The sequence below is a fragment of the Trichechus manatus genome, unplaced genomic scaffold (assembly GCF_000243295.1).
Source record: "Trichechus manatus latirostris isolate Lorelei unplaced genomic scaffold, TriManLat1.0 scaffold00028, whole genome shotgun sequence".
Taxonomy (NCBI): Eukaryota; Metazoa; Chordata; class Mammalia; order Sirenia; family Trichechidae; genus Trichechus; species Trichechus manatus.
The window spans coordinates 18,395,327-18,420,854 of NW_004443964.1; the positions used below are offsets into that span (position 1 = coordinate 18,395,327).

The following is a 25,528-nucleotide window of genomic DNA, read 5'->3' on the forward strand; positions in this document are numbered from 1 at the left end:
GCGCCCGCGGCCACAGCCCCTCCCCGCCCCCACACCCCGAGCGCGCGGCGAGCGACCCCACGCTCCAGCGCGAGGGAGCCTGGTTGCCCGGGAAACGGGAGGACGCCGAGCAGCCGCCCCCACCGCCCCCGCCCCTAGAAAGCGCGGCCGCCGGGGCGGAAAGCTGCCTAGGGGAGGAGGAGGAAGAGGGGCTGGTGCGGGGAGGGAAGAAGTGAGAGGAGGAGGCAGCGGAGGACGGCGACCGCCCTCGGGCGATTGATGTGCGGCTCCCCAGCCCGGAACCAGCCCGCCTGCCCTGTCCTTTGGCCCCATTAGACCCTGGCAGGGAAGAAAGGACTGATCCTCAAGGTAACTGCCGGGCCTCGCCTTGCCCCAACCTGGTCTGCGACTGAGAGACCCCTGATCTCCTGAGGAGGTGGGGGGAACACGCAGGAGACAACCTGTCTTTAATATTTGTAAGATTCTGGAGGGAAGTAGGGCCTGCTGGCCTAGCCGCTTCCTCCCTCAGGCTGGCCACAGCACCCTCCCCACCCCCTCGCCCCGCCCCGCCTCAAAGGGGCGGGTTTTGAAGAGTTTCTGACCGTTTGCTCAGTGGCCGCCGCCCAGCAGCGACATAACTTCCGCACAGACTCCACTGTTCTTCAAGTCCTGGAAAGGTAGTATATACCGACCACAGCACCGTCGAGTTTCTGAGTGCGGAACTGTTGATATGGTTATTAATACCACCAAAAAACAAAAATCCAAAACTAGTTACCATGAAGTCAATTCTGACTCCTGGTGACCCCATGTGTTTCAGAGTAGAACTGCTCCATAGGGTTTTTAATAGTTGTGACCTTCCAGAAGTAGATCACCAGGCCTTTCTTCCAAGGTGTCTCCGGGTGGGTTCAAACAGCCAACCTTTGGGTTAGCAGCCCAGCACTTAACTGGTTGTGCCACCCAGGGACTCCATTGATATTAATAAGAGCACCAACTTGCTTGTCAAGCCTGCGACATTTTCCCCACAAAGTTTCACAATTACGCATTGCGCCTGTGGGCTTGATGGTCAGACACCTTTCATAGCTTCACAATAATCCGCACAGAACCATCACCATAAATCTTTTCTTACAAGCCCCCCTTCCTTGATTTTCTAAGCCAAATTGGCTGTAAGAGTCAAATAGCTCAATGATCTCCCCCACCCCCACCCCACCCCCCAATTTCTCCCCCTTCTCTCGTGGTCACAATATTCTCTCAGTTGCTGCTATGGAAGGAACCCTGGTGGCACAATGGTTAAGCGCTTGGCCGCTAACTGAAAGGTCAGTGGTTGAACGCACCAACCCATCTGCAGGAGAAAAGACCTGGTGATCTGCTCCAGGAAAGATTACAGCCTAGGAAAACCCTATGGGGCAGTTCTGCTCTGCCCTACAGGGTCGATATGAGTCAGAATAGGCTGGAGGGCATACAACAACAACAAACGCTGCTATAGGGGGTCAGAGAGTGTTAGAAAAATTGGACATAACTCACTAGACTTTGCTGCTTACACTCAAGACATTTTTATGAAACTAAGGTTTTTTAAAATCCTCTAATCTTTGTCATTACAAATTAATTGTGGGAAAGATTAAGTAAGGTCTCCTGAAATCCTTCGAGGCACTCAGCTGTGGAAAAGGGAGACATCGATTTTGTCGGGTATTAATATAGCCATTTAGATTTTGTTCCAAGGAACTTCAGCCTAAAGAGGGGCTTAAATTTACATTTTCCTTAAATTGTTGAACCATTAAAATATTCACTTTAATGAGATTTCCAATATGAGAACAGTAACAAATAAATACATAACAGTACGTGTCTTGATTGCTGTTAAAAAGAATCCCCTCAAATCAATTATTTTGACAAATGTGGTCATAAAACAGAAGAACAACCTAAATGTATAATTTTTTTAGATAACTGAAAGAAATATATTCTGCAATCAGATTCTGTTCTCCCTAATCAGGGAACCTCTGAATTCATTGGAAATTTACACTGGAGAGGAATGCCTGCGTCACAAAGTTCTTAGAATATCCCTCACTGAAATTTCATAGATATGTAGAATTTTGAGGCCAAGAAGAATCATTTGCTCTTGCTTTCAGCAAAGCAGCCCTCCCTTCTTCCTTCCCCACATGCCTCCTACTCTCTTCTTTCCCTCTTCTTCTCGCTATTCAATATGGCTTCTTATGTTGATGTCTGAAGCACAAATTTGGCACAATACGTTGTCACCAGTGGCTTAAAACAGACGTGTGCATCATCATGAGTGGATTTTAACTTGAGAAGCAGTTCAAAGGTGAGCAATGGAAACAGAACACAGAACGCTGTTTTAGAAACATGTGCCTTGCCCACTTTTTATTATCATTCTCCCCCACCCCAACATCCACCTGTCTATATTTGCTGAGGAAAATTTTTTGGCTTCAAATGGCCATCTGGTTGAGTAGGCCCACAAAGCTGAGATCTACGAAGTAAGCATGATCTCACGTGGATTTATTTCCATACAGTTATTTCTGTGTCGTGTTCATCCCGGTCAGTTTTATCAATTTTCAAGGAAGTATGAAGTTCAAGTGACACTTCAGAAACACAGAGAGTGGTTGCTTAGACTGTGGTGACCTACCAGCTCCTTAACCTATCTCTAATAATCTGTTTCCTTGGCTCCTGTAATATTTGTTTTATCTCACAAAGTACTAACATATTCAAATAAGACATTACGTGTGGTACCATGATTTGTCTAAATATTTTATAATAAAATACAATGTAACGGAGAGTTCATAGGGAAAAAAGACTTTTGTAGGCAGTTTTAAAGTCCTTTATTAGGTAGGTGATTGTGAAGTCAGAGGTAACCTAGCAAGTAATTCAAACAGTGTTATTTCCTACCTGTTTAGACAAAGTTATTTCATGCCTCTTGACTTGGAAACCTCTTTAAAATAACACCGCACTAAAGCCATGACACATTAGCTAGCTTTTCTATGTTAACTTCAAAATGTATTGTCCAACTAGACTCTGGGATGTGCCCCTTTAGTAACCATTAACATTTCCATTACGTTCCTTATGTTCTCTGCCTGATTAATATTCAGACAGGCTTCTCTTTCCAACAGTAGCAGCAAGCGTTCATCTTTCTGCCTATTTTAAAACACTTGTTTTCTGGAAAAGGTGGGAACATAACTTGATTCTAGGCAGATGCAAATTCACAAGAAAGGTTAAAAGCTATCTTTTAAAATGTAATCCCACAAATGACTATTAAAGTGCTCTGTGACAGAATTTAGGTTTTGTCTATGGAATGTGGAACTGCATATTGGATAGCAGTTTTAGATTCTTGTTGTTAGGTACCATAGAGTCGATTCAGACTCATAGTAACCCCATGTGACAGAGCAGAACTGCCCCATAGAGTTTTCTAGGCTGTTATCTTTAGGGGAGCAAATTGCCAGGTCTTTCTACTGCAGAGAGGTTGGGTGGGTTTGAACTGTCAAACTTTCAGTTAACAGCTAGGTGCTTAACCGTTGTACCACCAGGCCTCCATAGTTTTACATTAGAACTCTGAAAGATCAACTTTTTATTGTGGTGGTTAGGTGCCATTGAGTAGGTTCCACACATAGCGATCCTATGTACAACAGAACAAAACACTGCCCAGTCCTGTGCCATCCTCGTTGCTATGTTTGAACCAATTATTTCGCTCACTGTGTAGTCTATCTTATTGGGGGTCTTCCTCTTTTTTGCTGACCGTTTGCTTTACCAAGCCTGATGTCCTTCTCCAGGGATGGATCCCTGCTGGTAACATGTCTAAAGTATGTGAGGTGAAGTCTTGCCATCCTCACATCTAAGGCACATTCTGGCTGTACTTCTTTCAAGACAGATTTATTCATTCTTCTGGCAGTCCATCGTATATTCAGTATTCTTCGCCAACACCATAATTCAAAGGCATCAATTCTTCTTCAGTCTTCCTTAGTCATTGTCCAGCTTTCACATGCATATGAGGCAATTGAAACTACCGTGGCTTGGGTCAGGTGCACCTTAGCCCTCAAAGGAACACTTTTTTTTAACACTTGAAAGAGGTCTTTTGCAGCAGATTTGCCCAATGCAATACGTCATTTGATTTCCTGACTGCTGCTTCCATGGACCTTGATTGTGGAACCAAGTAAAATGAAATCGTTAATATTTTTCAATATTTTCTCCGTTTATCATGATGTTGCTTATTGGTCCAGTTGTGAGGATTTTTGTTTTCTTTATGTTGAGGTGTAAGCTATACTGAAGGCTGTAGTCTTTGATCTTCATCAGTAGGTACTTCAAATCTTCTTCACTTTCAGCAAGAAAGGTTGTGTCATCTGCATGTTGCAGGTTGTTAATGAGTCTTCCTCCAGGCCTAATGTCGTGTTCCTCCTCATATAGTCCAGTTTCTCGGATTATTTGCTCAGCATACAGATTGAATAAGTATGGTGAACGGATACAACCCTGACACATACCTTTCTTGACTTTAAACCATGCAGTATCTGTTCGAACGACTGCCTCTTGGTCAGTGTACAGGCTCCTCAGGAGTATAATGAAGTGTTCTGGAATTCTCATTTTTCACAATGTTGTCCATAATTTGTTATGATCCACACAGTCAAATGCTTTCTTATAGTCAATCAAACACAAGTAAACATCTTTCTGGTATTCTCTGCTTTCAGCCAAGGTCCATCTGACATCAGCAATGATATCCCCCATTCTAAGTCCTCTTCTGAGTCTGGCTTAAATTTCTGGCAGTTCCCTGTCAATGTACTGCTGCAACCGTTTTTGAATTATCTTCAGCAAAATTTTACTTGGTGTGTGATATTAATGTTTTGTTCGATAATTTCCACATTCTGTTGGATCATGTTTCTTTAGGATGGGCACACATGTGGGGCTCTTCCAGTCAGTTGTCCAGGTAGCTATCTTCCAAATTTCTTGGCATAGACAAGCGAGCACTTCCAGCGCTGCATCTGTTTGTTGAAACATCTCTATTGGTATTCCGTCGGTTCCTGGAGCCTTGTTTTTCACTGGAGCCCTGGTCACCGATGTCTTCAGTGTAGCTTGGACTTCTTCCTTCAATACCATCGATTCTTAATCATATACTACCTCCTGAAATGGCTGAATGTCAACCAATTCTTTTTGGTACAGTGACTCTTTGTATCCCTTCCATCTTAGAATCCTTCAATATTGCAACTGGAGGCTTGAATTTTTTTCTTTAATTCTTCCGGCTTGAGAAATGCCAGGCATTTTCTGCCCGTTTGGTTTTCTAACTTCAGGTCTTCACATGTTTCATTATAATAGTCTACTTTCTCTTCTTGAGCTGCCCTGTGAAATCTTCTCTTCAGCTCTTTTACATCATCATTTCTTCTATTCACTTTAGCTGCTCTACATTCAAGAGCAGGTTTCATTGTCTCTTCTGACATCCATTTTGGTCTTTTCTTTCTTTCCTGTCTTTTAAATGATCTTTTTCTTTCTTCATGTATGATGTCCTTGATGTCATCCCACAACTAGTCTGGTCTTTGGTCATTAATGTTCTATACGTCAAATCTATTCTTGAGATGGTCTCTAAATTCAGGCGGGATATACTGAAGTTCATACTTTGGCTCTCGTGGATTTGTTCTAATTTTCTTCAGCTTCAACTTGAACTTGCATATGAGCAATTGATGGTCTTCTCTGCAGTCGGCCCCTATACTTGTTCTGACTGATGATATTGAGCTTCTCCATGTCTCTTTCCACAAATGTGGTCGATTTGATTCCTGTGTATTCCATCCAGTGAGATCTGCGTGTATAGTCACCGTTTATGTTTTTGAAACAAAAGTGTTTGCAAAGAATAAGTCATTTTTCTTGCAAAATTCTTTCATTCAATCTGTGGTGTCTTTTCTATCGCCAAGGCCATATTTTCCAACCACTGATCCTTCTTTGTTTACAACTTTTGCATTCTAGTCACCAATAATTATCAATGCATCTTGATTGCATGTTCAGTCAATTTCAGACTGCAGAAATTGGTAAAAATCTTCAATTTCTTCATCTTTTGCATTAGTGGTTGGTGCATAAATTTGAATAATATTCATATTAACTGGTTTTCCTTGTAGGCATATGGATATTGTCCTATCACTGACTGCATTGTACTTCAAGATAGATCTGGAAATATTCTGTTTGAATATGAATGTGACACCATTCCTCTTCAATTTGTCATTACTGGCATAGTAGACTGTATGATTGTCCAATTCAAAATGGCCAATACCAGTCCATTTCAGCTCACTAATGCCTCAGATATCAGTCTTTATACATTCCGTTTCATTCTTGACAACTTCCAATTTTTCTAAATTCATACTTTGTACAGTCCATGTTCCGATTATTAACAGACGTTTGCAGCTGTTTCTTCTCATTTTGAGTCGTGCTACATCAGCAAATGTAGGTCCCGAAAGCTTAACTCCATCCACATCATTAAGGTCAACTCTACTTTGAGGAGGCAGCTCTTCCCCAGTCATCTTTTGAGTGCCTTCTAACCTGAGGGGCTGATCTTCCGGCACTATATCAGACAATGTTCCACTGCTATTTATAAAGTTTTCACTGGCCAGTTTTTTTAGAAGTAGACCACCGTGTCCTTCTTCCTGGTCTGGAAGTCATAGTCTGGAAACTCCGCTGAAACCTATCCACCATGAGTGACCCTGCTGGTGTTTGAAATACCGGTGGCATAATTTCCAACATCACAGCAACATGCAAGCTACCACAGTACGATAAACTGACAGACAAGTGGTGGCAACTTTCTATACTTGACTGAAAATAACCCCTGAGGGCCTAGCACAAGTTTTCCCTGTTGTTCAGGGCTAGACCTTGAATCTTGGAAGATTTTATAACTACCAGGCCAAACACTGTGTTATCATGAGAGTTCACTCCTCCAGTCAGAGGTAACCTGATTCTGCCAATATCTACACTACTGAGTAAGCTGGAGGACGGAAGGAAAGCCCCAGAATGTATACACCTGAGGGTAGGGTCATTGTCTGTCATCTCTGTTGCTCTGTTCCCCAGAGCCTAGAGCAGCATCTGCCACCCAGTTGTCATTAAAACATGATGTGTTGAAATGAATGAAAGAGTTTCACAAGGCAATAAGCAGGAATACTGTGGGAACTTTAATGACAATATAGATAGGGTCTAGCAATCTCTTTATTAATAGCACCATTTAAAATATTTTGTGACCTTAAATATTTGATCATAAATTTAGGCCGCACCCATCAGAGCCAAACTTGAAAGTATTGTCTCCACTTCCTCATTTCATTTCCCATTTAGAAAACCCACTGCTATCTGTCTTCAGCCCATCACTCCACTAAATGCTCTTCACCAAGGTTAATAATAACATCCTTCTTGAAACAGTCTTTTCAGCATCTATGAAACTGTACCCACCTGGTTTTCCTCCTGCTTCTCTGGCTCCTCCTCCTCAGGCTCCTTTGCAAGGTTTCTCCTTAACTACCTGTTCCTAAAATTTTAGTGTTCCTCAGAGTTTTGTCCTGGGTCCTCTTCTCTGTTCAATACCCATTTTGTCCAGGTAAGCTCCCTCATACCTTCAACTGTTCACCAAGACGCCAGTGATGCCCAAATCTTTACCTCTCTAATAAGCTCCAGAACCCTATGTCTAACTGCTTACTTGACATCTCCATTTGTTGTAACCCAGACACTTCAAACTCCATGTTATTTTCTCACAAAGCTGTTCCTCCTTTCGAATTTCCTGAAGTGAATGTTGGCACTGACCAGGTAGCTGCTCAAACCAGTAACTTGGGCATCTCCCTCAGTGATTCCCTCTTCCTCCCCATCCACATAATCACCAAGTCCTAATGATGTTTTCTTCTGCTTATCCCTGAAATCCATCATGGTTAAGCGTGTGGGCACTGGCGTGAGATTCTCTGGGTTCAGGTCCCAACTCTTCCACTTACTAGCTCTATAACCTTAGGCAAGTTTACTTAATCCTTTTGTGCCTCAGTTTCCTTATCTGTAAAATAGATAATTATAACACCTGCCTCATAGAGTTGTTGTGAAGATTGAATGAGTTAATATGTGTAAATGCTTGGAACAGCACCTGACACTTCCATAGTGCAGTAGATCCTCCTCTTCTTCATTTCTCCACTGTTGCTACCCAAGTCTGATCACCATTTTCTCTCATCTGGATTACTATAATATATTCCCAATAGTCTTGCCACTTCCATTTTTACTCACTTCTCCCCCCACCTATTCTCCATAATCCAACTGGCGGAACCTATTAAAAACACAAACCTAAGCATTTAATCCTCAGACTGGAACCTTTCTATGGTTTCACATGGCTCTTAGAATCATGACCTTTGGTCCTGCCTACCCTCCAGCCCTTCAGGTGCTAGTCTCCCCCTGTCTCTGTGCTCCAGCTGCACTGGCCCTCCTGTTCCTCATCTGCAACAGCTCTTCCCTGCCCTAAGCCTCTGCACCTGCTGTCCTCTTTGTCCGAGATGCTGTCTTAACCCACACTTTTAACCATGATGGATTGCCTAGCTCACTCCTTATCAAACTCAGTGTCATTTTTTAAGGAAACCTTTGCCTGCCCCTTCCAGACCAGGTTATGCCCTCCCATAATAACACTCTCTCAAAGAACCTCATGCTTCTGCTCCATAGCATTTATCACAGTGAGGGTTCATTTATTCAGTGTCAGTCTTCCACCCCAATTGTAAGCAACGCAAGGGCAGGGGCCCTGTCTCTCTTGCTGACTGCTATACCCCAGTGCCTAGCACAGTGCCTGGATTGAAAATAGGATGCAATAATTGTTGAATAAATGAATTTAAATAACCAAGGGCTTGTAACTTTGGTCATTGCTAATTTAGCTAGGTTCTTAGGTTTTCTTTTTTGTCACGTTATAGAATTGCTTTTGCATCAGGTATCTGTCAACCTAACTCTGCAAGAATAAGCAGGACAGGATCACTGAAGCCACCTGATGAGCTTAGCTGCATTATTTATGCCTGGAACAGGAGGGCTGTAAGGGCATCACCACCAACACAAGGCATCCCTTTAACCTGGAAGGCGCATCTGTGCCTTTCAAACAACAGAAATTAGATTAATAAGGGGGAGGGTGGGGGAGACAAAGCAATTATGTGAAGATAAATCTAAAGATGGCAAAGCAATAAAGGATTATACCACAACACATTTATATATCTTGTATATGCAGGTTGACGATTAAGAATCATGTTGCATGAAGCAAAGGAAAGGCAAAAGTTCGTCAGTGATGCTCAATATCTGCGGGACATTCAGCATAAGGAGGACTCTGAATATCAGGTAATTGCGGGAAGCAAGAACCATCTTCCACCTTCTCTTACAGTAGTATGAGAGAATTCAGAATACATAATTAGTATATGATAAGCAGCAATCATTTTCTAAAATTCCAAACCCCACTTTCTAGCTGTGTGACCATAAGAAAGCTACTTCAGCTCTCTGAGCCTCAGTTTCCCATCTGTAAAATGGGAATAATGATAGTACTCACCTCATAATATTGTCGTGAAAATGAAATGAGATAAAAACTCATTGCCATCAAGTCAATTCCAACTCATAGTGACCCTATAGGACAGAGTAGAGCTACCCCATAGGGTTTCCAAAGCTGTAATCTTTACAGAAGCATATTGCCACATCTTTCTCCCATGGATCGGCTGGTGGATTCGAACCGCCGACCTTTGGGTTAGCAGTCGAGTGCTTAACCACTGCACCACCAGGGATCCTTGAAATGAGATAAAATTGTTAAAGTATTTAGCACAGTGCTTGGCACACAGCCTTTGGTCAACAAATGACATCGGGGCTTAAATCTGACAAGCTAGCTATCAAGAGAAGCGACATTAAGGAGTTAAACTGGGTCCACCTACCTGTTATAAAATAACATGCCCTCCCGTTGTCATCCCTGCCTGAAGAAAGGTGGTTAGCACATTCTACAATAAGCTAACTATTCGTCACCCTAGTTACAGTGTTTACATGCGAAAACAAAACAGACAGGGAGGCCAGGAACCATGATGCAATTACTCAGAGCTGGCATAGGACAGACTCGCCAAACTGGGTTGTGGGATTCTGGGAACAAGTAGAGAGTGTCACTCATCCCACTTGCCCGGAGGAGGTCAACCCTCTACCAATCAAGGAGGCATGTCCCCAGCCTTGGTTGAGAATTGGGAAGTGCTCCCTGCCTAAGGAAGACACAGTCTTGCGTTTTCAGGTTTCTCTTCTTCTTAGCAATTGCAGATATAACCAAGCCTCCCGGGTCACCAAGGAAACCAGACCTCTCTCAGTAACCCCATTTCACCTGTATAATGCAGCTTAGCTGTGGGGCTGGAGATGGAAGCAGCAGTTTCCTCCCATCACTTGCCAATCCACATATGAGGAGACCATAAAATCGAGGGAATTTTGATAAAACAAATAAGAACGAAAACATCTGAACCGGTCACTCAGGGAATCCCTCTGGTTTTCACGAAGATGCCTCTGCCACCTGGCTTGTGTTTGGAAATACTTGTTTGAAATTGTCTCCAGAGCAGGCACACAGAAAATCAGTCTGGTGACCTGTTTGGGACACCAGGGATTTCCCATTTCAGGGTGCACAAATAGTGTAAAGCCTAATAATGAGAGATGACTCCCAATCCTGTATGTTTGCCACATTTTCCTTCCTGTGCTTGACTCTTCTTTAATGAACTGGCTCAAATTGAGCCCTTCAAAACCTTGTGTATAAACTATTCCTGCTCGGTCCTAAAATACACTCTAGGGTTGGAATGCACTGAATTGGCAGTGCCTTTACAGGTCTGTGTGCTAGCAGCAGGAGAGGAGGGTTAAACTCACCCTGAGTTATTTTGAAGCTACTTCTTTCAGTGGCTGGGTGGGACCCTTTAGAGAAAACAAGAGGAAATAAACAGCTATTTGGCATATTCCATGCTATTTCAGAATCTGGTAACTAGTATATAATTACATGCCATCTCAGAATTTGGCTCTGTTTCTTCAGGGGTGTTCTTCTTCTTGCTGCATAGCCTGAGCATTTTTTTTTTTTTTTTTTTGGTCAAGTGTGTTTATGTAACTTGAGGCAGAATTTAGCCATTCATGTCCACTGTAAGCTGAGAGAAAGATTACGTTTGCATTTCAGAACGATTTCCCATAATCTATCAAATGTGTTCAAATTGGTTTCATTTCATTGCATGTCACTGATTCCTCCTGATTCCTTCAAGTTTGGATCAAACAACTAAACATGACAATATAAATTTGTTCAAGGACATGATAGGTGGCTTTTAACCAAAAAACAAAGGAAGGAAGGAAGAAACAAAGCCAAACCAATTGCTGTTGAGTTGACTTAAAGTCATGGCAACCCTGTGTGTGCAGAGTAGAACTGCACTCCATAGGGTTTTCAAGGCTGTTCATCTTTCTGAAGTAGATTCTAGGCCTTTCTTCCAAAGTGCTTCTGGGTAGGTTCAAACTGCCAGCATTTCAGTTAGTAGTCAAGTGCTTAACCGATTGTGCCACCCAGGGACTCCTGGCTTGGACTCAGGTGGTGGGACGTTGGGGGCAGTTCCATGAAAGCAGTTGAGAGGATGAAGGTCATTCAGCTTCCATTTCCACAGGCGTTAGGGAGAAAATTCTCTTCCTTGCTCAGCTTTGAGATATGTGTTGCTCTACTCTTCACAGCTAAAATAGGAAAATAAACTAGTTTGAGGGGAATATCACCTCAAACTGGGTTTATGCCTTTGATTTCTTAACCTCTTAAAACTAATGAGCTCTAATAATGTCATCAACCTTAATTAAAACTCCAAACCTGAGTTATGTATATCATGTCATAAGAACAACAACAAAAAGGAATCAACTAAAAACAACAAAAAGGAATCAACTAAAAACAACTTGTCATGCCAGGAATGAAAAATTAAAGAGGAATGGCATCATATTCATTGTCAAAAAGAACATTTCAAGATCTATCCTGAATTACAGCACTGTCACTGATAGGATAATATCCACATGCCTACAAGGAAGACCAGTTAATATGGCTGTTAATTCAATTTCACACCAACCACTAACGCCAAAGATGAAGAAATTGAAGATTTTTACCAACTTCTGCAGTCTAAAATTGATCAAACATGCAATCAAGATGTATTGATAATTACTGGTGATTGGAATGTGAAAGTTGGAAACAAAGAAGGATCAGCAGTTAGAAAATATGACCAAGGTGATAGAAATGACACCAGAGATTGTATGATAGAATTTTGCAAGACCAATGACTTATTCATTGCAAATACCTTTTTTCAACAACATAAACAGCAACTATACACATGGATCTCACTGGATGGAATACGCTGGAATCAAATTGACTACATCTGTGGAAAGAGACGATGGAAAAGCTCGATATCATCAGTCAGAACAAGGCCAGGGGTTGACTGCAGAAAAGACCATTAATTGCTCATATGCAAGTTCAAGTTGAACCTGAAGAAAATTAAAACAAGTCCACAAGAGCCAAAGTATGACCTTGAATATATCCCATCTGAATTTAGAGACCATCTCAAGAATAGATTTGACGCATTGAACACTTATGACCAAAGATCAGATGAGTTGTGGAATGACATCAAGGACATCATACATGAAGAAAGCAGAAGGTTATTCAAAAAAGAAAGAAAAGACCAAACTGGTTGTCAGAAGAGGTGTTGAAACTTGCTCTTCAATGTAGAGTGGCTAAAGTGAATAGAAGATGTGATGACTTAAAAGAGCTGAACAGAAGATTTCAAAGGGCAGCTCAAGAAGACGAAGTAGAGTATTGTAATGAAATGTGCAAAGACCTGGAGTTAGAAAACCAAAAAGGCAGCACACACTTGGCATTTTTCAAGCTGAAAGAACTGAAGGAAAAATTCAGGCCTCCAGTTGCAATATTGAAGGAGTCTGTGAGCAACATACTGAACAACGCAGGAAGAATCAAAAGATGGAACAAAGTCACTGTACCAAAAAGAACTGGTCGACATTCAGCCATTTCAGGAGGTAGCATATGATCAAGAACCAACAGTACTGAAGAAAGAAGTCCAAGCTACCCTGAAGGCATTGGTGACCAGGGCTCCAGTGAAAAACAATGCTCCAGGAATTGACGGAATATCAATTGAGATGTTTCAACAAACGGATGCAGCGCTGGAAGTGCTCGCTTGTCTATGCCAAGAAATTTGGAAGACAGCTACCTGGCCAACCAACTAGAAGAAATTCATATTTTTGCCCATCCTAAAGACGTGATCCAACAGAATGTGGAAATTATCGAACAATATCATTAATATCACACACAAGTTAAGTTTTGCTGAAGATAATTTAAAAACAGTTGCAGCGGTATATTGACAGGAAACTGCCAGAAATTCAAGCCAGATTCAGAAGAGAACATGGAACAAGGGGTATCGTTGCTGGTGTCAGATGGATCTTGGCTGAAAGCAGAGAATACCGGAAAGATGTTTCCCTGTGTTTTATTGACTATGCAAAGACATTTGACTATGCGGATCATAACGAATTATGGATAACATTGTGAAGAATCAGAATTCCAGAACACTTAATTGTGCTCATGAGGAACCTGTACATTGACCAAGAGGCAGTCATTTGAACAGAACAAGGGGATACTGCGGGTTTAAAATCAGGAAAAGTGTGCATCAGGGTTGTATCTTTTCACCATACTTATACAATCTGTATGCTAAGCAAATAATCCAAGAAGTGGGACTGTATGAAGAAGAACGCGGCATCAGGATTGGAAGAAGACTCATTAACAACCTGCATTATGCCGATGACACAACCTTGCTTGCTGAAAGTGAAGAGGACTTGAAGTACTTACTGATGAAGATCAAAGACCACAGGGTTCAATATGGATTACACCTCAACATAAAACAAAAATCCTCACAACTGGACAAATAAGTAACATCATGATAAATGGAGAAAAGATTGAAGTTGTTAAGGATTTCATTTTACTTGGATCTACAGTCAGCACCCATGGAAGCAGCAATGAAGAAATCAGATGACGTATAGCATTGGGCAAATCTGCTGCAAAAGACCTCTTCAAAGTGTTAAAAGCAAAGATGTCCATTTAAAGACTAAGGTGTGCCTGACCCGAGCCATGGTGTTTTCAATCACCTCATATACATGAGAAAGCTGGACATTGAATACGGAAGACCAAAGAAAAATTGGTGCCTTTGAGTTGTGGGGCTGGTGAAGAATACTGAATATACCATGGACTGCCAAAAGAGTGAACAAATCTGTCTTGGAAGAAGTACAGCCAGAATCCTTGTTAGAAGTGAGGATGGCGAAACATGTTATTAGGGACATGTTATCAGGGGGGACCAGTCCCTAGAGAAGGACATCATGCTTGATAAAGTAGAGAGTCAACAAAAAAGAAGACAACCCTCAACAAGATGGATTGACTCAGTGGCTGCAACAATGGGCTCAAACATAGCAACAGTTGTGAGAATGGCCCACGACTGGGCAGTGTTTTGTTCTGTTGTACATAGGGTCGCTATGAGTCAGAACTGACTGGACAGCACCTAACAACAACAGCAACAAAGATAATTCTCGATTTTCAAAATGTCTGCAGATTTAGATAACAGTAACCTTGACCAAGGCCAGTATAGATGAGATGTAAAGTTGGGCCATGGTTATGATGGTTTTTATTCCAGGACTATGAGCTGGGAAGTGTTCCTGTGGTACATGGTTTCTTAAGTTGAGACACAGGGACCCTGGTGAGACAACAGGAGCCTGGATGATGACTGGAAGGCAGACACTAGTAATAAAAGTAACAAAAGAAACTTTGAGCATCCCTGTGGATTCAGAGGAAACCCTGGTGGCGCAGTGGTTAAGTGGTACGGCTGCTAACCAAAAGGTTGGTGGTTCGAATCCACCAGCTGCTCCTTCAAAACCCTATGGAGCAGTTCTACTCTGTCCTATAGGGTCGCTATGAGTCGGAGTTAACTCGACGGCAATGGGTTTGGTTTGTTTTTTTGGTGGATTCAGAAATCTGTAATGCCAAAGAAAAAGTGCTTTACAGTATGGTATGGATTGAATTGTGTCCCCAAGAAAGCTATGCTGAAATTCTAACTCCTGGTCCCTGTGAACATAACCTTGTTTGGAAATAGGGCCTCTGAAGATGATATCAGTTAACTGAGGTCATATTAGAGTAGGATGGGTCCTAATCCAATCTGAGTGACATCCTATAAAAGAAGAGATACAGAAACAGATAGACAGAGGAAAGGCGGCCATCTGATGACAGAGTCATGTTGCAGCTGCAAGCTAAGGGATGTCTGGGGTTACCAGAAGCTGGGAGAGACAAGAAAGGATCTTCTGCTAGAAACTTCGGGGAGAACATGACCCTGCCAACACCCTGAATTTGTGCTTCTGGCATCCAGAACTGTGAGACAAAACATTTTTTTCTTAAAAGACACCCAGTTTGTGATATTTTGTTTCAGCAGCCCCCAGAAATGAATAGACAATGTGTGCCTGAATGACCAAGAGCAGAATCCCCTCAGTTGGCTTACTGGGGACCAGGTGGGGTTAGGAAATAGACCTCTACTGAAGGGCCAGAGAAACAAGGATGAACCTCAGGTCCGGAAAGAAAGAGCCTTTCTTCTCCCGTGAACAAGTTCAGAGTGACATACTTTGGCTAAGGCTGACTTTAGAAATAAAAGTAAACCAGAAAATGGGATTGGAAACCACAATTTAAAACTTTATCATGGTTAGGGTCATGGTTTTAAGAGACATCCCAGTTAATTGGCCTAATAACATGTTTAGTGCCTCTGTTCTATCTCCTAGTTCGATGTCTAGTGCCTGGGCTTTTAAAAGCTTGCAAGTGGCCATCCAAGACACTTGGTCTCTATTCGCCTGGAACAACAGAGGAAGAGGGAGAGTCAGGAATAGGAGGAAGATACAGAATGTGTGGATAATTGCCTCCATGAATAACAGTCTCCTTTGCCTTGAGACCAGAAGAACTGCATGATACTCGACTCCTGAACATTTTGATCAAAGACTCCATAGAAGAGTCCTGATCAGAGAGGGGAAAATGCAGAATGGAATTTCAGAATCTCATGGACTCCAGACTTCCTGGAACCATGAAGGTTGAATGAACGCCTGAAACTATTGCCCTGAGATAATCTTTAAGCCTTAAACCAAAAATATCTCCTGAAGTCTTCTTGAAACCGAACAGTAGGTTAGCTTAACTAGTAAAAAATGTCTGTCTTGAGCATTATGCTCTTTTAAGAACTAGCTATATGGGACCAGATTAACAACAGCAATTCAAAAGATTAGTTAGGAACCTTAGGGGGCAGTGAATTTATGTTAATGGGGGAGGAACGACTCAGAAAAGGAGGATGAGAATGGTTATACAGCTGGAAGAATGTAATCTATGTCACTAAATTGTACATGTAGAAACTGTTGACTTGGTGGGTGTTTTGCTGTGTGTATTCTCAACAACAACAAAATAAATAAAATTATATAATAAAAAAACCTAATCATGGTAATGATGATGACAATGACAATCGGTGCCATTTGGTAAACACTAAGTATATTACGGAAGGAGATTTGGTGGCACAGCAGCTAAGCCTTTGGCTGCTGACCGCAAGGTTGGTAGTTTGAACCCACCAGCTGCTCCTTGGGAGAAAGATGTGGCAGTCTGCCTCCGTAAAGATTACAGCCTTGGAAACCTTATGGGGCAGTTCTGTTCTGCCCTATAGGGTTGCTGTGAGTTGGAATCAACTGGAAGGCAATGGGTTAAGCATTGTTCCTCATGGTCTTCTCCTAACCATCTTGCAGCGAAGGGACAGCTGTCTCTTACAGATGAGGGAAGTGAGAATCAACAAATTAATCAGCTCGCCCAAGGTCATGATGCTGGAAAGTGGCAGGGCCAGAGTTTGTCATGTTTACCAGGCTTACAGTACAGCAAGTCGTGGAAATCCACGTCATTCCGCCACAGGCATATATGCGGTCTCTGCGCTTTGCTCCCACAGCAGCAGCTTCTGCACGGAAGGCTGCCTGGCTGCGTGTGCTGGAGTCAGAGGGCCAGGCTGGGGGGAAGCAACACCACAGAAGTGAAGGAGGAAGCCCTGATTCTCCCTGGAAGAGAGAAAGAAGTTACCCGTGGCCTCAATTTCAAGACTGCCCTCAGCCGCTTTTGTCACAGGAACAGAAACCTATTTATAGCAATCTAAATCCTGACACGGGAAAATGGAAGGGGAGTATTTTAAAAGTTCAGGGAAAGGGGAAACCTGGCCATGGATTTCACAGCCCTCTGCCTCTGTCGATTCAGCACCCCCAAAGTAAAAACAACATCATCATCATCAACAGCAAAATCATCCACATTTATCATAAAAAGGAAAGTAACCCCTGGGGGAGTGTGGCTAGGTTCTTGCTGTTTCTAGAAGTCTTTACTTGGCTTGTCTGGTCTTCCAGTAAAGCTATAACCTTGAGAGGAGGATTTATGTTTGATTTTCACAGAAAAATGTACTCAGCTGTATCAGGATAAGGATTAGTAAGTACTCGTCTTTTAATTAGGAGCCCAGGTGGTGCAGTGGTTAAAGTGCTCAGCTGCTAACCAAAAGATTGGTTGTTCAACCCCACCAGCCACTCCTTGGGACAAAGATTGGGGCAGTAAATCTTAAACCCTATGAGGCAGTTCTGCTGCGTCCTATAGGGTCGCTATGAGTTGAAAACAACTCGACAGCAGTGGGTTTGGCTTGAGTTTTTGGACCTTTCGCTTGTTCTCTTCTCTCGTTCGTTTATGAGAGGAGGGAGAAGGAAACAGAGCGGGGAAAAAAAAATTTTTTTTTAATGTTGAACACCAATCTATTCCTCCTCCCCTTTTGGTAAAGAAATATTTAAGTCGTATGCATTCTTGGAGAGAAGTTTCAAAAAACACTCAGCCCACAAGAATTCTGTTCATCCCGCGAAAGCTGCCTTGGTCCTGCATGCATTTGCTAACGCTGGCTCCTCCACTTTCAGCCCATCAGCATTTTCTTCTTTCGCCTTTAATGCCGGGACGTTAGGATAACGCAGACATCTGCCTCTTCACCAGCAATGCTCCATGCCAGGGCTCCTCCTAAATACAAGCTCCCATTTGAAGTCAGTGTACAAGGAACCAAAAACTAGAGGCATGTAGTTAGCTGAACTTAAGCTCTCTGCTGACTTCCATTAGGTTTACCTTATGTTTAATTTATTTATTATAATTATGGTCCAGTATTTTTTTATTCTGTTTTTTTACTGTTATTGTTTGTTTAATTTACTTATTATAATAAACACTGTCCAGTAGTTGTAGGTCCTTCGATGGTGCAAACAGTTTGCCCTTGGCTACTAACCTAAAGGCTGTTGGTTTGAACCCACCCAGTGGTGCTTTGGAGGAAAGGCCCGACGATCTGCTTCTGAAAAGATTACAGCCAAGAAAACCCTGTGTACCCAATGGAGTCGCCATAAGTAGAATCGACTTGACAGCAATGGTTTTTTTTTGGTCTAGTATTTATTACAATGGATCACTGCCTCTATGGGGACATTGGTGGTTCAATGGTAGAATTCTCACCTGAGATGAAGGAGTTCTGGCTTTGATTCCTGGCCAACGCACTTGATGGGAAGCTACCACCAGTCTGTCAGTGGAGGCTCGTGTGTTGCTGCGATGCTGAATAGGTTTCAGCAGAGCTTCCAGACTAAGACAGACTAGGAAGAAAGACCTGGTGACCTACTTCTGAAAAATCAGCCAGTGAAAACCCCATGGATCACAGTGGTCTGATCCCATTGTGCATGGGGTCGCCATGAGTCAGAGGCCGACTCGAAGGCAGTTAACAACAACAAGTAACTCTACGGCACAGTTTTTCACAATAAGATTAACTGTGGGACAGGGGAAAAAAATCATCTTGGAGTGCTCTCCCTTTCCAAGCAAGGTGGGATGAAACTGCGCCTTCTCTGTTGGGGATCAGGACTGTGCTTGGAGGCAGCACTTGCTGCAGATGACAATATCTGGCTTCTTCTGGAAAGGAGCCTCCTCAGGCAGCGCCTCACCTGCAGCTCAGCTGGGAAGCACTGTGTGACCGACTCTGTGTTCCCTCTTCCAAGTGGTAAATGTTTTCTTAATGTCAGGTCACTTCTATTCTTAACGTGGTAGCATAATATTAGGCTTTCCCCGTGGTGTGAAATTCTGGTAAGCCTTTCTACATCGAGGAAGGAGCTGCTTTTTCTAAGGGAGGGAAAAAAGGCAGGAGGAGTCTTTCCTTTCTCTAGTCTGGGGCCAGCATGCAGGAAATGTCAGGCCTAGTTTAGAAACATTTTTGGTCATTACACTATATTTCTTCACTATGATAGTGGGTCACTTGGCTCTGTCAGGGCAAAGATGAATCTGGTCACTGAAGAATTGTTGCAAGAAGTTGTACTGTTTGAGGATATTTAAAATAACCGTTGAAATCCCTGCAGCATGCGATATCCTTAGCTTTGTTCAGTCCCAGTACTGGAGGAGAAATATCTACATGCCTAGATTTTATTTTAAGATATTTCCTAGATTTTATTTTAATTTTTTTTAAGAGAAATGGGAAAATTCTTCTTGTTGGTAACATTTTGCATTTGGGGATTGCCATCTCCCTCAACCGCAAAAAAGCATTACAACTAACAAAGGTGCCCGTGCTGAGGGATTCAACAGGTAAGCTGTGGTCCTTACCCCCAGGGTGCTCACTGACCAGAGGGAGAAACAGGCTCAGAAACAAGACAACTAAATACAATGGGGGGGGAACGCTATAATTCAAGCTATGTATTAAAAAAAAAAAAAAAAAAAAGACCAAACCCATTGCTGTCAAGTCGATCCAGCTCTTAGCAAACCTATAGGACAGAGTAGAACTGCCCCATAAGGTTTCCATGGAGCGGCTGGTGGATTCAGACTGACGACCTTTTCGTTAGCAGTTGTAGCTCTTAACCACTATGCCACCAGGGCTCCATAAACGAGCAATTAATTCTGCCTGGGGAGGAACAAGGAAGCCATGAGCTGGTTCTTGATTGATTTACCAGAACACCTTGTGAAAGATATTTCAGGTGGAGGAAGCACTGTGTGCTGATGCTGTAGATATGAAAATTCGTATCTGGTAACTTGGATGTAATCCGAGGGGGTAGAGTATGGTGGAGGTGGGTAAGAAGGAAGAGCTGTAAAGGGAATCAGACTGGAAAGAGAAGTTAACAAGGTGTATTAGGTACTGCCTCCCTTGAGAAGGCAATTGCTGAATTTATTAAAGCAATGACTAATACTTTTGACCTGCATTTTGGGCATAGGGAAGAGAGAGTGGAGAGGAATTAAGGATTCTTGGGAGAATGTCTTTATACTTGGTGACAGGTGTTTGATGAAAACTTGGAGATGTCTATCACTTATTTCATGTTCCTCACCATTGGAATTGAGCAAGTTGCCAAAACTAATCGTATATATAAGACAAAGAAACACTTATGTTCTCTAGGCTTGTCTGAGACGACAGGAATACAGAAGAGACCCAACTGAGAAGAAGCGAGACCAATATCGGGGGCAAGATACAAGTTTTGAGAGATCTCGGTTTTCAAGCGGATCGTCTTCCAGACAGGTACATAAAACTCTGGGAGACATTCTCTTACTGCCGTGAGTGTGTGTGTGTGTGTGTGTGTGTGTGTATTCCTTACTTAGGGAAAAGTGGACTCAAAAATGGACTCAAAAATGAGATGTTAAAAAATCCTAAAGGTCAGGGTAGGATGAGGCAGGGCCAGGAGCCCAGGGCTGGGCCAGGAGCTCCCATCCTCAGCACCACCCTCACCACTCCCCATCTGTGTGACCTTCCCACTTCAGCTTTGTTGGACCTCACTCTTCTCACCTGTAGATAAAGGGCCTGGTGTAGGTGGTCTCCGAGACACCATCCGGATCAGAAATACCGTCGCTCTGTGATGTTAAGAGCGGTGGCACTGGGCCTTCTAAAAATACATCATCATATTGGTGGCTTATGATCTAACCTGTTGCGTTGCTGAGTCTAGTTTTTATTTCAAATGAAGGGAGAGAGTAAAATGCACTTATTCATCATTTAATAACTGGAAATTATTAAATGTTTTTTATTTTAAAATTTAATTTAAAAAATTAATTATTTCAAAAATTAAATTATTTTGTCTAGGATGATAATAATAAACAAGAGCAATATAATATAATAGCAATATGGTGATAATAAAGCAGTTACCCTTATTTAAGTGCTTATAATGTTCTAGACACTGTGCTAAGCATTTTTTATATATATATTAGTTTATTTGATTTGTGTATATATATATATATAATTTTACAGATGAGTAAACTGAGCCTTAGAGAAGTTAAGAAATGCTACCTAAGATTTCACAGCCAGTATGTGGTGAAGCAGGGATTCTATTCCAGCTGGTCTGACCCAGAGATGATGTTCTGAACTGCTGAGCTATGTGATCATATTTCATATTTAAGACCGTACGTGCGTAAGAATTTTACTTAGCCTATGGAAGAGCTAAAAACCACAAGCTACATTTGACACTGATTGTTAGTATGGTGAATTGATTTAAGATGAGTAATATGCCTTTTATGAATTCTTATTTAATATTTTATGCCTGAAATATACTCTAGAGGATGGACTCTCTCTTTTCTATCAGTGGTGTGGGTCCCCGAGATGGATCCTTGATACCTGATACAAATCAAGTTCTTGTTGGGATTTCTTCTTTAATCTAGGATGTTCACATTGTGGTTATTTATGTTCAAAGGACACTTTAAAAATACCAATGACTGATGTTTATGGATGTAGATGTATCCCTGGAAGAGATATATACTGTCTATTAAGGAAAATAGTACCACACAATGAAATAGTCCACTTCGAGTCTGAAGGTGAAAGACTGTATCTCAGAATATCCGCGGCACCCGGAAGAAAGCGTCGCCTGGATCCTTTCCTGTTAGTCAAGGACTAAATATAATGCCTGTTGTTGATTAAATTTAGCGGGTGAGCTTAATCCAAAAATTAAATCTAGTTTGGCTAGGGCAACCCATTTTTAGCATTAAGATAAATTCTCATATTTTTGCACTTAGAAACAAAATTCAAGGACAGATAAAAGATGCAGTGTAATTTAAGTCAAAACAGTAGCTTGTAGCAATCTTCCTAGATTGGAATTACTAAATAAACGGACAGCTGGGTTCTTCTATTTTCATGCAAAGACTCATGTGCATAGCCACAGACATTTTTCATGGTAATACTCATGCATTTGGGATGTTCTAGAGCTTGAAGTTTTATGCTCCTCTCCACACACTTTGCTTGGGGGACAAGCTGGTAACTGGTTCCTATAGTTTTCTTCTCCGTGCTGTAAAAACCATTCATTCTTTAAATTACCATCGCAAAGCATTCATCCTACCTACAAAAAAGGACATAGTTGTGCATATAAAGGTAATTGTGAAATAGCTTCTGTAATCACTGACTACATGGATCTTATTTTCCAACTCTTAATTTTATGATTCACTTACATCTAACACAAACAAAAGACAAAAATATGTGATAAAATGCATAAAATGGGCAGTTTCCATTCTAAAGTACAAGGACGGGATTTTTTTTATGTCACTGTAGCTATGTCACTGTAGCTCAGTGTGTCAGAGAACTCAGAACAACATTACTTATATAATCTCAATTTTTCCAGTTAATGATATCCCAAGGGTTCAGGCCTTGATTGTAGGAGTGCCTTCCAGGCCACGTCTTCTCTCTCTAGAAGAGACAAAATCAGAATTTTCCACAGTGAAATTGACCTCTGCTTTTGCTCTCTGCGTTATAGATATTCTTGGGGGAATACTGGAGGATTGGCCTCTGGAAACAAAAGTACAGGAAGGGCAGGGTGAGAGGAGATGTCACTGACTATATCACTCTCCACAACCATCTGACTTGCTGTGGTCATAATGCTGATCCCTCCAGGCTCAATCGTATGGCTTTTGCTGGGGACAAATGAAGCCAGAGTTCTCTAATAGACTCAAACCAGATCCAGGAAACCTTCAACCCCCAGGATCACAGGTTGATTTTGAGGTTCCCCTTCCATGATTGGACCCCTACCCAAATTTCTATCAAAATTTGGTTGTCTTAAACTGTCAGAGTCTGGGCCTGCCCTGCTATATCTCAAACCCTGTAGAACTAATCACATCTCTTTCCACAGGGTCCTCAGTGACAGCGAGGTCCTGGAGCTAGTCTCCCAAAAGAGGTTGTGAATAAGAATGCTGGCACCTCCCAAAGGAGGACCCAGGCCACACTGATACAGATCCCATTTTCACAGCTCAGTGTATTGGATGTCACATCAGGTACTAGAGTAGTAGACGATCCTCAGTCCATCAGAAAGGGTCAGGAGAAAGATAAGCTCTGTGAGCTGATGTAAACCCAACCAAACCCCTCTATTCCTAGGTGAAAATTCCCTGAACGATTTCCTTGTAGAGACGGCTGTGGCTAAAACTCTAAGTAATGTTTTGCCTCTGACTTGTGAGGGCAAATTCATTCTCTGATTGAGTAGGTTGTATCAAAGTGAATCGCTTAACCCGTGGAGACTTTTCCACTGTACAGTCAGTATGTGAGGCATCTTGTTGTTGTTAGGTGCTTCCAAGTCGGTTTTCGACTCATAGTTACCCTATGTGACAGAGTAGAACTGCCCCATAGGGTTCCCTAGGCTGTAATCTTTACAGGAGCAGATAGCCATGTCTTTCTCTTTCAGAGCCACTAGCTGGGTTCGAGCCACCAACCTTTCAGTTAGCTTTCAAAATAGTAGCGTATAGCAAGCTTAACCATTGTGCCACCAGGGCCCCTGTGTGAGGCCTGCCACCACCATTTTGACACTTGTATTGTGATTTTCATCACTTGTTCATTCCTTAATCCAGGCTCAAGTTGTCACAATTCCAGTGGGCCTGGAGCAGGCAAGGCATTTAGCATCCAGTAACAGGTCCAGGGTCAAGATATTAGGAGCCCTGGTGACGCAGTGGTTAAGAGCTCAGCTGCTAACCAAAAGGTCAGCAGTTTGAATCCACCTTGGAAACCCTAAGGGGCCATTCTACTCTGTAGTATAGGGTCACTTTGAGTTGGAATCAACTCGACAGCAATGGGTTAGGCCTCAAAGTAGGCAGATCCCCAAACCCACGTTTACCATGGTGGTCATCCCGTCATGGAACAGTCTCCTCTAATGACCAGTGGCACCAACTGCTGGTTATGCAGAGGTTGTGTTTAATCTAAATCCAGGATAAGTCAGTAACCATCAAGCCTGTGCTGAGATGTGCTTTAAAGTGGTGCTTCCTAAATACCCTTAAGTTAGTGGTTTGGCATAATAGAAAAAGAGTACTTACGGAAGGCCAGCTGTATCCCTCATTAGCATTGTGAATTCAGGCAAACCACTTAACTTCTTAGCACTAGTACTTCAGTTTCCCATCAAGGAGAAACTTATTATTGTGCTTATCTCATGGGATCGTTGTGAGAACAAGGAAGACACTTAAGTGACTTGCTAACATCAGAGTACATTATAAATTGCCTTAATGTCCGACTATACTTGGAAATGATGCTCCAGGAGGTACTAGTGAAGGAGCAGGTTCTGAGGCTTCGAGAATACCTACTTTCACCTCAGCTGAGTCCCAGGCCACATTTCTAAAGCCAACCCGATGGAGGAATTTAATGTTAGATCCTTTTCAGAGTTATATACAACTCTGTGAACGGTTTAATCAGATCAGAATTTAACATGTAAAATAATAAAGTAGAATAACCAGAAGCTCCACATAACCAGCTAGAAATTAGATCATTTAGAAGACTAAAAAGCAAAGCAGTCTTTTGATGTAGGGAGAAAACAGTGTCCATCCATCGCAGGCCCCCTGGGCAGCTACTGGCCTGGAGAAGCCTGCTATGATTGACAGGGGCACCAGGATGTTTCATCCTCTCAAACCTTCACAGAGAGGGGACAGGAGCCCTGATTTTCCCATAGAAGATGATGGAAATAATCAGCCCAGCACTTCCGGGGCTCAGCAAGCTTCTATAAAGAGAGACATCATGGAGGCTTCTCGTCCTCCACCATCTTGTATGGTAGGGACGCTGTTGCCTACCACAAACACACAAGCCTCGCAAAGATGGAGGTGATGTCACTGCTGTTACTTCATTGGAAAGGAAGGTGGAGATCTTCTCTCGGTTTTTCACAGCACTGTTCACTCTGCTGCTAGGAATAGGATTGTTGTCCTTTCGTCAGCAGCAAGGGAACAACTGAATATTTAGATTCTAGGTCACAAGGACCCAATGTTGCATTGAAAGGAGGCATAGGCAGTTCACCTGATACCAAGAAGCAGCTGGCTGTGCCCAGACCTGGCTCAGTCTGATGTTTACATCAGTGAGGTCACCTGAACCTCTCAGCCAGCAAGGTAAGCTTAAATAGAAAGGCTGTTATCCAACATAAACATTTTAATTGTTTTGTCCATAATAATCAGAAACAGACTTTGGGAGGTGAAAATTGAAAACAAAAGAAACAAACGAAAAGCCTCTCCGGGGAAGCTACAGTGACTTAAAAAAGTCAGCCTATCTCTCCATACATGAGGGCAGCAAAGGTCCAGAAC

The 25,528-nt window shown here is 42.3% G+C and overlaps 1 protein-coding gene across 2 annotated transcripts in view; it reads left to right on the top strand.

Annotated features, from left to right (window-relative positions):
• The first annotated feature begins 9,180 nt into the window (after nt 1-9,180).
• Nucleotides 9,181-25,528, top strand: part of MARCHF10 (membrane associated ring-CH-type finger 10) — an 82,634-nt gene continuing 66,286 nt past the window's right edge. For both annotated transcript variants that reach the window (XM_004374437.1, XM_023729379.1), the window contains exons 1-2: nt 9,181-9,270; nt 20,415-20,534. In XM_004374437.1, the coding sequence (XP_004374494.1) occupies nt 9,181-9,270; nt 20,415-20,534 (210 nt within the window). The remainder of the gene's footprint in view (nt 9,271-20,414; nt 20,535-25,528) is intronic.